The following is a 19,125-nucleotide window of genomic DNA, read 5'->3' on the forward strand; positions in this document are numbered from 1 at the left end:
ATATGTATATATATATATATATAATATTTATCATATGCGTCCATTCTAAGAAAATTCTGCAATATGACGATATTAATAATAATAAATATGTTACATCAATATTTAAACTAAAATACACAAGAATGTGTAGAAGAACTCATAAGCTTGTCTTATTTATTTCAAACTAACTATAAGATAAAAACAAGTTTACATTGAATAATGCCTACTTTTATATACTGTTTTTTTATGCTAATTGCAATAACTATACTCGTTATAGCAACTATAGTAAAAAGTGAAATTTAATACTTAAGTCTGATGATGATATAAATAACATAAAATAGAACTTATGATTTTAAAAATGTTCTAGAAAAAGTGTTATTGATTACTAATAATTAGTTTCCGGTATAAATAAATAAATGTAATGATAAACGATTACTTATATATTTTTCTTTTAATTATTTTTTTTAGTTTATTCACATATATTATTTTGTATTTGTTATAAATTATTCATATATTTTGAAGCTGATTTTGTTTAAAAATCTTTATATTGGTAAATTAGCAAGATTTATCTGATTTTAAAAATAAATTATTGAAAAAACAAAATGGTTCAAAGGTGTAACATATACATCATAATTCAACAAGCGACAGCAAAGACAATGACGTAAAATACAATTCATGTGAATCGGGTTGTCATAATGTTGTATAACGAATATGATATCTAACTCAAACTGAACAAACGAAACATGGCAACGTGCCTTAAGGCAAATTGCTGGAACTTCCCGTACCGAAAACTAAATTATTAAAAAAAAACCTTGCAAAACTTTGAAAAAATCAGATTTTTGAGAAATTTTTTGTACACTTTTTTTAAAAATTTGATTTTTTATATATTGGTCTTTTTTGGAATTCTTGAACATTTTTTTTAAGCCATCGCGGTGCATAGTTGATTTGGAGTCGAAATATCAAAGCGCGTAAGCGTCGCGTAGTCGTCTAACGTGTGAACATTGGTACGGAACCCATATAAATGTACATAAAATTTGTACTTATTATTATAATCTTTATAAAATACCTGATAATACGATGTACATATGTCTAATGTTCATTTTTGACCGCCAAAAATGGCATTATTTTTTATTGGATCTCCAAAGACGCTGGACCTGTCTTTACAAAAATGTTACCATTAGTTTATTTGGTCAATACAAAAAAGTGTTTTTTTTAAATACTCCAATCGGACGCTCTGTTCTCTCAAAAACTGAATTATCATTTCGTTTTTTTTAATGGATCTTCGAAGGCCCTGGACCTGCCTTTATAAAAATTTTACCAGTTGTTTATTTGGCCAATACAAATAAAATGTTTCTTGAAATATTCAAATCGGACGCTCCGTTCTCTCAAAATTTATTTATTTAATTACCATATCAGGTTCTTTTGGCCCCGTATCTTCGAAGCGGCTAGACCTGCGTTTGTCAAAAACTAATCAGCACGTGTCGAAAATTTGTATCCGCACACGCATATACACACGCATACATACACACACATACGCACACACATACACATACATCCATTTTTTCTAAGGTATGCCAAAATATTCAGAAACCTTTGAAACGTAAATATATATACAAATTTTCATTTTCGATTTTTTTGCGATTACTATAACTATAACTCGGGAAGTTAGTTATCCGAAACAGGTGGTATGGACGTTCTTTTTTGAAGCTCTATGGGATTATTATATTTTATTTTATTTTATTTAGTTATTTTATAAATATATTTTTTTGTATATTTCTTAACATCAATCATAACTTATCAAATCCTACGACTTGGCCTTTTATGGATGGCAATCCATATAATTGCCCTATCTCTATGTTATTAATTTATTATTTGCATTTACATTACTATTTATTATTATTATTTCTGTATAGATACAGATTTTTTTATTGATGCAGCAATATCAGGTATCATCTATTTTCACTTATATTAGAAACATATTTTTATCTATATTTCTATATTACTGCTGATTGGAATCAGATTGTCCACTAGACGAGACCAAATCTGATTCCAAATAGACCACGTGTGGGCTCTTTATTTGTATTAAATTTTGTTTAATTACAAAATAAATTTGAATTATACGTTACAAAATAAACATATATTTCTTGGCAAGGATAGTTTCAATTGCTGAGTATTCAATATTCTTACAACCGGAGTTAAATTATGCATTAGGCATTATAGTTTCATTGACTTATTAACAAAACATGATACCATAAATAAACTAAAATTTTCCAATGAATTTAAAATTTGATTTGTATATAATTATAAAATGCAAAATTATATTAAATTCACGCAAATTGGCACAAAATATTGGTAAAATGCTAAGTTGTATTTATCCATAATTCCATGATGAAAATAACAAAAAAAACAATATGATTTATCATGCTTAAGACGAAAAAAGATTCAAATAAAAGCTAAATCAACGTCAGTTGACGTCAGCGGAATCAAATTCCGAACTTACATACTTATGACATGGTGAGCTGCCTTGATCCCGCATTATTTTTTCCATTCACATAAACGCAAAACAATTAAAAAATCAACTTTTTTGCTTTTGTTATTGTCTACAATTCTCTTCTTAGGTTCAAATAGCATGATTTGTTTTTTGAATAAAAATTTCAACAAATAATTACGTTACATAATTTTGTAATCTTGGGTTTTTTAACCAAGGAAAGTTTTTGTGATTCCATCAAGGTGGTATTAAAATAAACAAGGTGGCATTTCATTTGATTCCAAAAAATTCATGCATATTTCTCGTATGAAAGGATACTCTTTATGGAATGATAAATTTAGTGACAAAAAACATCTAGAGATAATAATAGTTATATAAGCTCAAATGTGTTTACTACAAAATACACTACTTTTTGCTGTAATTTTTATATATTACTAACAGCAAGTATAACTTAATATTCCTACAAGGTTGTTGTGATGACTTCTAAACAACTTGGCTTTAGAAAGCAACTCAACTATTGGCTTATCTTTTTATTATGAATTTATTATTGAAATATATATCAATCTGAAACTTCTGATTGCAAGCCCATAGCACTGACCACAAACCACGAAAAAGCTTTTTTTATGTGATAACTATATTTAAGTATAAAAATTTAAAATAATGGATCAAGCATAAAAAAATCCATATCCTCCATAGTTTTAATATTCAGTTTAATTTGTGAAATAGTAAAAGTAAAAAAGTAACAGACTGAATACATGTCATACATGCCAATAAATGATTTAAAATAATTGTGACGTATTAAAACTCCTAAAATAAAATTGATAATGTACAACTAATAAAAAAGAAAGAAGGTCTACATCTACTAAGGTATTATATTAAGCACAAAACATATTTTTAATTGAAAGTGCACTGTAATTAATTTGTACTTCAATGAAAAACATGTAAAGATTCGAATAACTTAAATGTAATTTTAATGATGATCAATAATCATATAAAAGTTATGTGGAATCTCTTCTCAATACAGGACTTTCCTCAATTTGGCAGCATTCTGCACCATTATATGCAACTTTAAAATTACTAAAATAAGTCCAATATAATATATTACATCAGCATCCCCCATAACTCACAAAACATATTTTCTAATGCAACGTGCACTCCAATTAATTTGTACTTCGACATAAAAAGTGTGAAGATTGAATCATTTTTATAGAAGTAATGTGGCATCTTATCTCGTTATTAGATTAGATTCGCCATAATTTTGCGGATTAATATGCAATTTTAAAATTAATAAAAAAAGGATTAATAGAATATTACATTACTATCTCCTATCAAGTATGTCCCAAATTGGTTGATCTGCCAGGACTCCAATTTTTTTTATTTTGAATTTTAATATAAATTTTACACATCTCAGACAGGCAGAAGTTCACGGTATCAGAATAAATCAGAAGACATGCATCTAATTGTAAGTACAAAGACTTAGACTCGAATATCATCCGAACTAATTTACCAAAGACTTGCTTTCATCAAATATACCCAAAAGACTCAAAAGATAGAAGACTTTTAGATTTAGCAATTTAACAAATAAAGTAGAGTTATTCTTACTCGTCTGCATTTCATCATTTTTCAAACCTAAAATGACTACCACTGGGTAGCATTTTAAAATTTTTCATCTATACATTTGTCATCAAAATAAATGCTTTACCAATTGTAATTATATGGAAATAGAAGTATTTCCTATGACCTTACGCACAACACATATTTTTTAATAGAAAATGGACTTTAATTCAATAATACTTCCTCGAAAAACCACAGATTAATAAACGTAGAAAGGTTATGTGAAATATATTTCATCAAGATATTGTATTTTTCCTCAATTCGCCATAATTTTGCTTGCTCACATTCTTTGGGACATTCCCAGTCGAACAAATGGCATTGATCATTTTCGCACATACGCGTAGGAGTATGAATAAAACAAATAGTTTGATGTTGAAGGTGATTGTAATAGTTACAAAACACAGAAACTCATTATTACATAAAATAAAACTAAATACTGAAATTTTGGAAACAAAAGATGAATCAATAAAACGGCCGAAAAAATATCAAAATGGGAACTATAATTTATTTAAATGAGTTACATAGTTCGGTTCGGTAGAAGAAACATGAATCAGAAGGTGAAACCTTTATTAATAAATTCAAATAGAGTTACTATAGAACTGATACGAATATACATATATGCAAATATACACAAACACGCAATATATATATATATATATATATATATTATATATATATATATATATGTATATATGTGTGTGTATGTATGTATGTATGTATATCAAAGTTACATGATAAGAAATGAGGAATTTAAGTCTTGCTAAATTTTTAAAAACGAGCGGTACTTAAATGTCAATATCACAGCCTCATCTGAATCAAACCTGTTTTACTCTGGTATAATAGTCAAACTTTATAAGACAACTTATGGATCTCAACCACTGATTAGTAAATATTTAATTAACAATATTACTATTATTACTATTAATAATAATAATTTTATAAACTTGTATAATATGAATACTATATAATTGCATATTGCATACATACAGCTACATATATTATACACCGCTGAATTAACTGAATTAGTGAGAATCTGCGAATAATAAATTATATCGTTCGATTTTTCCTTATTTAACTTCCCGTAGGGTAAGTTATTGTAATCGTCCAAAAATCGAAATTGAAATTTTTCCATTTCTCGACGTTTTGAAGGTTTCTGAACTAAAGATTTTAATTTTAATTCTGGCTAAAGCTCTAAAGCTTACTTATATACTTTAAATAAATAATTTTAACTTTGAAATGCAGTTTATATAATTCTTATAAATATTAGACAATATTACAATATTTATAATAATCTATCTGAAAACATTCAATATTCCTCGAACATATTGTTACGGTACGGGAAGTTCCAGCAATTTGCCTTAAGGCACGATGCCATACACCCCACTAGTTGCATTATAAGGTTGCGAATAGATACAACTTAGCAGTTTATAAATCTTTTCGTGTCGAGAATTTAATCCATTACTTTAGAATCATATTAAAATATTTATAAATAGATTATAATCTATTATACATTCATAAAGAAAATTAAATAACCTAGACGCATAATCAAACTCTGGATGCAAGAATATTCCATAATAAATGAATAGTCATCTTGTTTAATATATATTCAAACTTGTACATATAAAGCAGTTCTGGTCAAACTAATCGAATATTCACCTAATTCATTATTAACTTTCCGTAGTTACCTTACTAGTTGTTTTAATGAGCCAAAAATCGAAAATGAAAAATTTTGCATATCTTTACGTTTCAGAGGTTTCTGAACATTTTGGCACACCTCAGGAAAAATTGATGCGTGTGTATGTGTGGAGACAATTTTTCGTCGACGATTTCGGGCGTATGGATGAACCGATTGGAAAAATTTAAAAAGCAATCGATTCCTATTGATAGGGAGATGTGCTGATTAGTTTTTGGCAAAGGCATGTCCAGCCGGTACGGAGATACGGAACAAAGAGTGCAGAATATAGAAACAGAGTTTTTGAGAGAACGGAGTATCCGATTTTAATTATCCAGAAAACATTCTGCTTGTGATGGCAAAACAATTGATTTTCGTTTTTTTTACTGTGAGGTAGTTTAAAAGACCTTAATATAATTTTTAAGAATACGTTACATAATTGTTTTATAAGATGTATTATTATTTTTAAGTTAGATTCAATAGATGTTTGTATATAACTTCTATAAAAGCTTACACGTGGATAGGGTAAAAAGGACGAACTGAACCTTTACCATGGCAAAGGTGTAAACAATAAAAAGTAGTAAATAAAAAAGTAAATTAAGTTAAAAAACATTTTTACAAGAGATACATTAAACTAGTGGTGTATGGAATCGTGTCTTAAGGCAAATTGCTGGAACTTTCCGTACCGTAATAAAATATCCAAAAATGTTAAATGCTTCTAAATAGATTATTATGAATACTGTAACATTGTCTAATATTTAGAAGAATTATATAAACTGATTACAAAGTAAAAATTTTTTTTTTAAAGTATATAAGTAAGCTTTAAAAAAAAGTTTTTGAATCATTCAAATCGGATGCCTAGCTCCCCAAAAACTGCCATTTTTTTACATTTAGCTCTGTATCTTCCAAAACCTAATCACCGCTTCTCTCAATCATTACAAATTCAATGTCTTTTGGATAATTCAAATCAGATACTCCGTTCTCTCAAAAACCCTATTTCTATTTTCTGCACTCTTTGCTCCGTATCTCCGAAACGGCTGGACCAGCCTTTGCACATCTCCCTATCAATAAGAATGGAACCATTCAAATCGGTTGATCCGTGCGCCCGAAAACGTGATCAAAAAAATGCGAGCATACAAAACACACACACATCCCCATCCATTTTTTCTGAGGTAGGCCAGAATGTTAAGAAACGACTGAAACGTGAAGATATGCAAAAAATTTCATTTTCGATTTCCGGTTTATTACTATAAATTACTCTACGGGATGTTAATAAAATCTAACTCTGCCGATAAATATATATGACAAAATACGAGATCAAGGTTATATACAGTGTTATCACTGTAAAAATGTACCCATAAAATTTATATTTTGCATTAGTTCAATAATATAGCTAAAATTGCGTAAAATCTCTTTAAAATTAAAAAAAGCATTGAAACGGTTCAAACAGGCCTGTTGCCCTCTAGTCTGGTATTTTACCTCGTCTATGGGGTAAAAGACCAGATGAAGACCAAATTTTTGGAAAATAACAAAAAAACGCACTTCTACAATAATAAATTAGCTGGGAGTCTTACTGGACATAGTCCAATAGTTTGGTTAAGCATTTAATAGATCGAAGTGAAATTGGAGCTTTGTGCCCCGCCCAACCCTCTATTCTATTATATTATATTATATATAATATATATATATATATATATATATATATATATATATTAAATAATGGTTTATCCATTAGATGGCCGATCCATCGACGTTCAACAAATTAATGACAAGGCGACATTGAAAATTGTGTCGGCAAGTGATCGCATTAATAAAAAGTAGCAACTCATAAATAATAAATTGAGTGATGTAGGGAATTTTAATTTTGTAAAATAACAACATATAAGCACCTTGAGAAACTTCTGACGTATATTGGATCTACAATCATGGTTTCAGTACTAAGCATCATTGCGGAACCTTGGCAAAAATCTGATATGTATGGAAGTTACACTATACGCATCAATAAACACATATTTAATATCTGGCTCTATAAATACACACACTGTTGGTGCATATAGGATTGGAGCTCTAATATTAACAAATATTCACAATCACATTTAATTCATTAATAAAAATTTATAATAATAGTTAGTTGTTTGCGGTTTTGATACAAATGCTGTTGTTCATAGTCCAATAAAATAGCTTTTCATAGCATTGATGCATCCAATAAAAATTCATCAGCATTCAGCATTAAAGATAATCTAGTAATAAATTTATCACAAAGAGATAGGCCAACCGTTGGGTTGACTTCTAAAGCCACATTGTAAGGAAGTCATCACAACAAGTTTATAGTTCTGATTGTTGTTTATAATATAAAAAATATAATAGTTGAAGCCAATAATTACTTCTAAATTACAATAAGGTATAAGAAATTAACATTTCTGTAAAAGCCTTCATAACATAAGTTCAACTATTACTACATGAAGACTTAGCTTATAGGTCCCCTAAGTTCTGATTGTTGTTAATAATATACAAAATGGTAAAAGAAAATAATGACTTCTAAATGATAATAAGGTGTAACTCAATAACAATTTTCCTAATAACTTCTTAATATATATCTAATTTTCCACTATCATATACAATAGTTTTTGGTCGCAAAATGATAATAAAATTGTTCAAGTTTTACTATTACTACAACTTCATAAAGACATTATATTGTAATGAGTGCAGACGTATAGTTGAAGTGCAGAAATACTTGTTTAACATAATTGTTAAACATTCAAGTTATAAAGAGACACCTATTTCAAGGATGCTATGTTAGATTGAGTGTTAGATTTTAAGTAATTGGTATCATATCGTAAACCCATTTATATATTTTGGCCATCGAACATTATGTTACTTTTATACTCTTTTTCAAAAAAAAAATATATTCGACTGGTGGTGTATGGCATCGTAGCTTTAGGCAAATTGCTGGAACTTTCCGTACCGTAACGAAATGTTCGAGAAATATTAAACGTTTTCAAATAGATTATTATAAATACTGTAACGTTGTCTAATATTTATAAAAATAATATAAACTGAATTGCAAAGTTCAAATTACTTCTTTTAAAGTATATAAGTGAGATTTAGAACTTTAGTCAGGATTCAAATTAAAATCTAAATTATTTTCGATAAACAAAAAAAAAAATTTTTTTTTAAAAAAAAAAATTAAAAAAAAATGTGAAACAATTTTTTTTCCAAAAGCAATTATTTTGTTAAAACAAGCAGAAAGTTCTTTGAATCATTCAAATCGGACGCTTAGTTCTCTCAAAAACTGCCATTTTTTGCACATTTAGCTCAGTATCTTTAAAATGTCTGAACCAGCCTTTGCCAAAAACTAATCACCTCCCAATCATTACAAATTGAATGTCTTTTAGATCATTCAAATCGGATACTCCGTTTTCTCAAAAACTCGATTTTTATTTTCTGCACTTCTTGCTCCGCATCTCCGTAACGACTAGACCTGTCTTTGCCAAAAACTAATCAGCACATCTCCCTATCAATAGGAATCGAATGTTTTTTGAACCATTCAAATCGGTTGATCCGTGCACCCAAAAACGTGGACGAAAAAAATCCGGACATACAAAACACACACACACACATCCATTTTCCCTGAGGTATGCCAAAAAGTTCAGAAACCTTCAAAACGTGAAGATATGCAAAAATATTCATTTTCGATTTTCGGCCCATTACTATAAATACCCTATGGAAAGTTGAAAAATAGTATATTCTATTATAGACGGTTAATTTTATAAACAGCTTTTTTAAATTTATAGAACATAATAAAAGTAAACTTCTATTATCATTACACCTGAACGGTAATCTATAATTAGTGCGCACATCATATAATAATTAATTAGCACTAACTAGTCCCAGGTTCGATCCCAAACTCGGCCAGTTCGATATCAATCAGCATGATATCAAATTTTTACTTAAGTTTATATATCTCACATATAATTTCAAGCGAAAATCGCCTATAGTGTCTGGTATAAATGTACAATGTTATATTGAATAATAATCAAATAATAAAAATTATTAATTTATAAAAAATAAGCATTATTTTTCACAAATACAGAAAATGTGTTTCTAACTAACAAAATTTTCATAAGCTATTATATGCCATTTTTGTAGTGGATTCAAACTAAAAATCAAACAAGAAGTGTTCGCCATTGCTGCACCACTTTTTCGCCATCACATATCTAATATATTAGTCCAAACATAAAATAGAGAAGCGGTTGAAATAAAGGACCATTGGGTTTCGTAGTCCTAATCGCTGTTATTTTTTTTATCTTCTCAATATTCAGAAACGCTAAAATCATTCACCTTTGTATCATTTAACAATGCAGCTAAATATCGATAGCTATCATTATCAACCGCCAGTTCATTGTCAAATCCACGAATTCATTTAGTTCAGCAAAGAAGAAGTTAACTACGAACGAATAAGCAGTGATCAACAAAAAACCGGTCGTCCCCGACGGATAAAACTTTCCGTACTGCGGCCTCACCGCCTTCGGAAGGACAAAGTAGATGCGGATCAAAATCTCTAGAATTTATTTTTATAAAAATATTTCTTGGAATCATAATAATTGAATAGAAATAATTTCATAAAACAAAATATTAAATTAAACAATTAAAATTAAATTTAGCAACTATTCGGTCCACATCAAGGGTATAAATGTTTGGTTACGCTATCTTAGTCGAAGGCGATCAAAAATACAGAAACTAGAGAAATCTTCAAGCATTATCATATTTTTATATATTAGGGTGGTCCTTAATATGAAAATTTTCAAATTTCCTTGCTTCCAAGGGCTCAAATGGTTAAAAATTGATAAAAATCTATACTCTGAAAGTTTTAGCTCTTAATATTAACTTTTAGATAGTGCGCAATTCAATCAAACTTCGTAAGGAAAAAGCATGGAAAAAATTTTGAAAATTAAAAATAAAAAAAATAAATTAAAAGTGAAAATTCGTGTCATTTTTTATTGAAAATTCGACGCTCTGCAAAATTTTTGAATATTTTTTCATGCTATCTCCATACAAAATTGATAGAATTGCGCTCTACCTAAAAGATAATACTAAGAACTAAAACTTTCAGAGTTGTTGTTTGTTTGTTATCAATTTGGAACCATTTGAGCCCTTGGGAGCAAGAAGATACGAAAATGTCCATATTAAGTACCACCCTAATATATATATATATATATATATATATATAATATATAATATATATATATATAATTATATATATATATATATATATATATATATATAATATATATATATATATATATGTTTTACAGAAACCAACTCTTAACGAGTCATATGAGTTGCTGTGCTGACTTTTTAACCCTTTCCACTCGAATGCCGCCGCTCCGGCCCAAACGGTTGCCTATCTCTATGTGATGAATTTATTATTACAATTTCTACAATACTGATATTTTTTTATTGATGCAGCAATAACACAAAGGGCTATTTTCACTTGGAAACATATTGCTATCTATATTTCCAAGTGAAAATACGATGTGACTGCTGCTTGACATCAGGCTGTCCGAGAATGTAATGAACCTGAAACCTATATTACAAAAACGATAACTGCAATAAATAAGCCACGAAAAAGCTTGAATGATTATCTACTCGTATATAATATAGATTCATAAATAATTGATTGTTTTTAAAATATATTTAGCCTGAAACTAAGTATGAACAATGTTCTAAGAAATTATAATTCTCAGTAAATTGTTCTAAGAAAATTGATAATAACGTTTATGAATTGAATAAAATTAGCAAATTATTATTGCAATTCTACTTCCGTTAATATACGTAACGTATAAATATACAATGTTATATTGAATATTCATCAAATAATGATATCATAAAAGTTATTAATTTATAAAAATAAGTATTAACTTTTACAAATACAGAAATGCTGTTTCTAAGTAACAAATTATTACCTGCCATTTTTGTTGTGGATTTAAACTAAAAATCAAACAAGAAGTGTTCCGCGCGTAGATCTTTTAAAACCGGAATCCAATAAGCAAAAAAGAACTATTAGAAGCTTCACAAGCAGACAAATATCAATTATAAAAATGAATCATATTTTAACAAGGGTCAATAATATCATTCTATAATAAACATATTCATAACCAAAACGAAAATTCAAATATTTTATTGGGGCTTTCCCGAGGCTCTGCGGTAGAAGTTTTGGTCTTACATCCAAGGTTCTAGGCTCGATATTTTTATTTATTACAAGTTACATAATTTATTTTATGACATGACATGACATGACAAACAAAAATGTGATGACCGTGCAAGAAAACGCCAATCTTAACAAAAAAGTTTGACCTTTGACCTGAGTCGTCAAGTTTAGTAACTAATTTTAACACCTTGACCTTTCTAAATTTATGCGTGTAGTGCATAATTAAGATTATTTTGAACTATTTTTGCTGTTCGTATTATTGTATTTTATTATCGTAATGGAAGGTAATTCGTGTTCATCAACAAAAAATAAATTGTATTCAAAGTGCAAGTAATGCACTTGCACTTTCAGTACGAACTTTTAATAACACAAGCTCAAATGTAGTGTAATATGGTTTATAATATTTATGAGTAAAAGCTGATGACTGATATTAAAAATAAACTCATGAACTAATTTATCACGAAATGATAAATCTAGGTAATATTATTATTGCTGTCTCCAAAAAACATTCAGTAATTAGATTGTTGGTAGTAAAAATGGATGCTTAAAAGGATACCCAGTAGTAAACCTTTTAGTTATGTTTATAGAAAATAAAGCAAGACAAATCATCTCTTATGAATAGTACAAAATTAAGTACATTGAATAAAACATATACTATTAATTGGGAATAGCGGTGCACAAGTTAATTGTGTCCTTGAGACAATGTATAAATAATACTCCTAAAATTGGTAAATAATAATTTATTAGTTATTTTGTAATGTACACATAGCCATTAGATCATTTGATGTTATTGTGTACAAATATTTGAAAGCCAATAAATTTTGCAATCGTCATTGTTGGACTTCCTGTGCATTACAATAAATTTTAAGACCCCGCAACTAGAGAAAATCCATTGAAGGCAAACACATCATTTGGATGTAAAAAAGCTAATGAGTGAGGTCATAGAACAGTTGTTAACGCAACCATGGTCATATATATATATATATATATATATATATATATATATATCTTATATATAAATTTCTTCTGTACGGGTGTATGATTTGATACTTCTCCTACTAAACGGTTATTCGGATTTTGATAATTCTTTTTAGAGTTTGTCAAAGGAAATTTTTAAGCTTTAATGAACGATGAAACTATAGTAATATTGTAGAAATAAATGGCAAAAATTACAAAAAACCACTTATCATTGTTTGACATTGAAAACATTTGAACTGGCATCTGCTAGAAATGTCAATTCACTTCAAATTTGAATTTAGTTGAAATTACGAGCCTAAATAATGTAATGTCTACATTATTATTGCCGAAAAGCAGCTAATATATGCCAGAAATTAGAATAATATTTCAACAGTATGTGTTTGGCAGATGAAATTATATAATTCAGTTTAATAAATAACGCAATAAGTCCAAAATTACATATATATTATTTTTTTAAACAGATGCATGTGGCATTTTGGTTTACTTTACTAAATTATTTAACAATAATTTAGATTCATGTGTCAAAAATTGATTTGGTTGGCATTGGATATAGAATATTTAGCAAGTTGATCTTAGATTGAAGAGTGCTCATATGAACTAGATTTTACAAATTAATTCTACTAGGATTTGAACAAAAACAATAATGTTTATTAAATTATTAGTAACAAAAGTGTACTTTAGAAATTATAATTGCCAAAAAGCAACTAATATATCGTACGAGATTATGAAAATTATAGACTAAACACTAAATTATTGAAGCAATTATATTGTGTGGTAAAATCAAGTGTGATATTGTTCTTTTACCGCAGATACTATATTATTTTTTTTCTGAATTTTTTATACTGCTTATGCTAAGACCATAAATAAATCACAAAGACAGGACATCAAATAGAATATTAAAAAGTATATGATAGGATATTAAAGAAAATTTGAACTTTTGAATTGAAGACGTGGGTACAGGACAACGTCTGTCGGGTCGTCTAGTATATATATAAATATATATATATATATATATATATATATATAATATATATATATATATATATATATATATATATATATATATATATATTAGCTTAGTGACGTGCAGAGCGTGAGAGTTCTTTATTAATTACATACATTAATTTTCTTCTTCATTGTATAAATTATATAAATTATCATGCGTTTTGAAATACTATATTATAGGCACGACTAATAAAGGCAGAAAATTCACTTTATACCCTACATAACATTAATACAAAAAATCTGACAAACCAAATAAAATTTTGGTATATTTCATTCATATTAAATACAAAAAATTTGCCATCAGATTTCAAAAGTTACTCACATGGATCCTTTCGGCACTGTCATGTTAAGTCCATCCAAAATAATATTAGGATTTTTACTTGATCCATATTGTTTGTGAGCTCCTCGCACGCATACTGCATGTTGTTTTCTACTGGCAACTGTACTTTGTTGCGATTTTAGTTGCCTTCGTCTTAAGGCAAGGTCGCTGTCTTTTACTTGGGGCAAAGGAGGCAGAGGTTCCGATTCGGCTTCCATCATGATCCTATCAATATGAAATAGAAATTAATAATAAATCTACAGGATTTTTATTTCACCATATAATTTGCAACGATCCCTGGGGGACATTCAGAAAAGGTAAAAGAAATATAATAAATAAATGGCATAAATCAATTAGATATAACAATAAGGGGGCGTCCATTGATTACGTGAGATTTTTAGAAGGAGGGAAGGTTTGACAAAAAATTACAAAATATCACGTGAAAGAAGGAGGTGTATAGTAAAATATCATGTGTGTTTATTATTTACCAGATTTTTTTGTAAATTTAAATATTTTCAAGAAAAATCAAAAATTTTACAAATTTTACTTGTAACTAAAAATACACGTGATGTTTGGTGCCGGGGGGCGTGAGTAATTTTGAATATCACCACGTATCACCAAAGGGGAGAGGGGGTCCAAAAATCCTTAAAAAATCGATCATATGATTAATGGACGCCCCCTAATTATAAGTTACCAGTGTTACTTCTACTTTAAATAAAAAAAATTGAGCAAGACAATAGAGAAAATAGATAGGAATAGATTACAAATTCAATCTTTTTGTGCTAATATTAAATATTAAAATATGAAAATAATCCAATTATAAAAATAATAAATCATACAAAATTATATTAGAAAACAACAAGATTTCATTTCGTAGCCTGAAAAATTACAAAGTCTATTACGTTTGCTCCGTTTCACTATTATTAAGAAGATTCTATCTACTAATTGTTTTTAAAATGGGAAGTTCCGACAATTTGTCTTATGACAATACCATACACTAAAACATATTATTAGTTTCAATTATTATAATAATTAACTTCCCGTAGGGCAAGTTATAGTAATCGCAAAAAAATCGAAAATGAAAATTTTTATATATCTTTACGTTTCAAAAGTTTCTGAACATTTTGGCATACCTTAGAAAAAATGGATGTATGTGTGGGTGTGTGTGTGTGTGTGTATGTGTGTGTGTATGTGTGTGTGTATGTGTGTGTGTATGTATGTACGTGTGTGTATGTATGTGCGGATACAAATTTTCGTCGACGATTTCGGGAACACGGATCAACCGATTTGAATAATTCAAAGAACATTCGATTCGCATTGATAAGGAGACGTGCTGATTAGTTTTTGGCGAAGGCAGGTCTAGCCGTTCCGAAGATACGGGGCAAAAAGTGCCGAAAACGGTAACTCAGTTTTTAAGAGAACGGAGCGTCCGATTTAAATAATTCAAAAAACATTTCACTTGTATTGACAAGATGAAGAATCGATCAAATTTTCATAAAGGTAGGTCTAGCGGTTTCGGAGATATGGAGGAAAAAGTAAAAAAATGAGCCATTTGGCGGTCAAAAATGATCATTAGACATATGCACATCAAATTATCAGATATTTTATAGAGATTTTAACAATAAGTATACATTTTGTTAACATTCCTATGGGTTCCGTACCAATGCTTATGCGTTAGACAGCGACGCGGCGCTTACGCGCTTTATATTTTGTCCCTATGCAGTTAAATCAGTACGATTGCTATGAAAAAAAGTTCAGATCTTCCACAATATGTCAAAATAAAGAAAAAAAAATTTTTTTCAAAAAAAAAAAAATTAAAAAAAAATTATTTTTTTAAAAAAAAATTTTTTTTTCAAAAAAAAGTAATTTTTGGTCCATATATATAGTTTCTCAAAAATATTATTTTTTCAAAGTACATTTTTTTCAAAAACGTTAATCGTTTTTAAAAAATTAATAATATTTGGTACGGAAAGTTCCAGCAATTTGCCTTAAGGCACGATGCCTTAATTGCCTTAAGACAGAATTCCACTTACAGCTAGTTTTCTAATAAAATTCCAATTAAAATAACGGATATAGCATATGTCACGAAACCGTCAACTGCAAAACGACATATGCTAAAATATATTATTTTCAGTACTCAGAACACAAAATACTCAAGAATGAATAAATTTTGAAAAATATTTTAGAAATAATTTATTATAGTTTCAGTTAACTACTACTAGACCTAAGTAGTGTTAGAACTAAATATCGAGCAATGAGTAAATATCGATACTTTTATGTCGATAGTGAGTACTTTCACTATCGATATTTTAGCTCGATATATTTGCCAATATCAATTTAAGTCACCTAAGTTATTAGAATTTTATAAACAATACTTGATTCACCGTGGTATGTTACAAAACAGTCTATAACAATTTTGATAATATGATAAAAAAATTTAAAAAAACCTTTTAAGGTTCAGTCATTAAATTATTGAAGCAAATCAGAAATATATCCAAACAAAATTTTAAAACAAGTCCTGTGACCCCAGAAAAAGAATTAACAAGAATATGGCCTCCAGATAACACGTGATTAACATCGTTAAAAATGTTAATTAAGTAACAATTAGTAAGATAAATGCATGAATCTTATCTTAGTTTAACATATTTATGATGATCAGTTTAGCTTATAAAACCTTGTAATTCTTTGATTGCTAAATAAAGCTATTAAAAATATCAATTTCCATTTTAAACAGTTAACTGTATCGAACTCATTTTACAGTGCGCATTTTACAGATATCGATTGAAAAAGATAAAGTTTTACTTCTTTGGGTAACATAATATACCTAATACATACGCATTAAACTAAAAACTAAATAAATTCAATAAAATATTAGACATATTTATATATCGATGTCATTTTTTATATATAATTGCCAAAAGATTTACTTAATGTCTATGTAGAATAGTTGTAAATATATTGTTGAAGAAAAAAAATAGACATACAAAAGTAAGAATTCAAGTTCTTATTGTGAAGTGATTCGAAAATCCTAAAATATTATAGGCCTAGAAACAGTCATTTATTTATAAAAATTCATTACACTTTGTAATAATAAGCCGCGCTCTTAGTACAAGCACCGTATAGATATATTCCGCTATGTGGTGTGTATCTACTGATCACCGTTGATGTGCACTCTAGAATAAAATACATTTTTGGAACATGAATAAGTAGGAAATGTGGTAAATAAATTATATTAAATTAAATTAATACATTTTTAGGGAAGAGCTGGGTTTAAAAGTCCGCGGGTAGAAAGGTCCACCGATATCTCAAAAATAAGTAAAGTTAAGATTTTTTAACAATATTAGAAAGTAGAGAGAAAAAGATGTATAACCAGCCACCACCTTGATTCTTACGATGTCACTATCAAGAAAGAAAGAGCAATGTTTGAAAATCCATAACAAAAGTATTTTCTTCCGTTGTTAGTTTTTTTTTGGTTGTGAGCACTGTTGTTTACATTTCGAGACCTCAATATAATTTTTAAATATACGATATCTATTATTTTATAAGATATGTTGTTAAATTTAAGTTAGATTCAACAGTCTTTTTATCCTATATAAAAGCTTACACGTGGGTGGGGTAAAAAGGATCAACTGAACTTTCACTCCGACAAAACAATAAAAATTAGTAAATAAAAAACTAAATTTCTTAAGAGATAAATTTATTGTTATTCCTACTCTGCTAATAAAGATTGCAGACAAAATACCAGCTCAAGGTTATATTCAGTGTTATCTCTGTAAAAAATGTAGCCATGAAATGCATTGGTTGAACAATGTAGCTATTATTTCGTAAAATTCCTTCAAGTAAAAAATAAGACATTGGACCTGTTTGCCCACTGGCCGTCCCCGCCTATACTAACTAATAGCAAAAAAACATTTCTACAAGAATCTGGGGTTTACTGAACATAGTCAGATAGTTGTTTGTTTGATATGTGTTATTTATTGTAAAATAATTAGTTTGATTTTCTAGTGTACTGTTCCTACTATAAAAAAATATCAATTGAAAATCGCATTGATTAGCTTTTGGTAAATTAAATTTGGTAAAAATTTAATTAGATGAATTTGAATTTATATTGATTACATCAATCATTTACACATTTGAAGTTAAATGCCACTTACAACTACGTATTTTATTCCAGCATTGCCTCAAAATATTCCATCTTGAAATTTGAGAATATATGTTTAGTTTTTCTTAAAAATTACAATTTAAATGACCAATGGTTACTGATCTATATACTCCTCAACACACAAAATTCTGCCACTTCTCCACCGTTAACTAGTTAAAATGTGACCAGATTCTGGCAATTCTCAACAATTAACTGGCTAAAAAGTGACCAAAAAAGAGTCAATTTCCTTGATGGTCTAATCTGAGTAACTTTTCTGATTGTGCTTCAACTCGTAAGACAAAGTTCTCTGATTGTTAGTTCTGAAAGTGACGTTGCCTTATACTGGTCTATCGTTACCAAGGTTGAGACGGGTAATTAACACTAAGAATGAAAACATGGCTGTTTTTTCACATTGCGGATGGAACGAAGTCCTTATTCATTGAAATGCATTGATGTTCGATTTGCGTAAGATTATTATAAGATAGATCGCAAAGTGTCGATACCAAAAGAAGAATATATGCATATGCAAATAGAACTGCCATGCTCATATGTATATATGTATATTTATATATGTAAGTATAACGAATTAAATTTATGATCAATAATGACGTTCTTATAAGTTCAGGTTAAATTAGTGTGTTTATACGAAAATAAAAAACATTATTTAAATTAATATTAAAACCCGTGAGACAGATAATGGATATTTTATTCAAGTTCA

General features: G+C 28.4%; 1 protein-coding gene across 1 annotated transcript in view; it reads right to left on the reverse strand.

Annotated features, from left to right (window-relative positions):
• LOC113378783 (ABC transporter G family member 23) overlaps nt 1-19,125 on the reverse strand; it is a 43,936-nt gene that overhangs the window by 10,492 nt on the left and 14,319 nt on the right. The window contains exon 2 of the mRNA XM_026619378.1: nt 14,270-14,491. Coding sequence (XP_026475163.1) covers nt 14,270-14,487 — 218 coding nt within the window. The 5' untranslated portion in view covers nt 14,488-14,491. The remainder of the gene's footprint in view (nt 1-14,269; nt 14,492-19,125) is intronic.

Source organism: Ctenocephalides felis, unplaced genomic scaffold (genome assembly GCF_003426905.1).
Source record: "Ctenocephalides felis isolate EL2017-DRISC unplaced genomic scaffold, ASM342690v1 CF-g0.4_SCAFFOLD_01886, whole genome shotgun sequence".
Taxonomy (NCBI): Eukaryota; Metazoa; Arthropoda; class Insecta; order Siphonaptera; family Pulicidae; genus Ctenocephalides; species Ctenocephalides felis.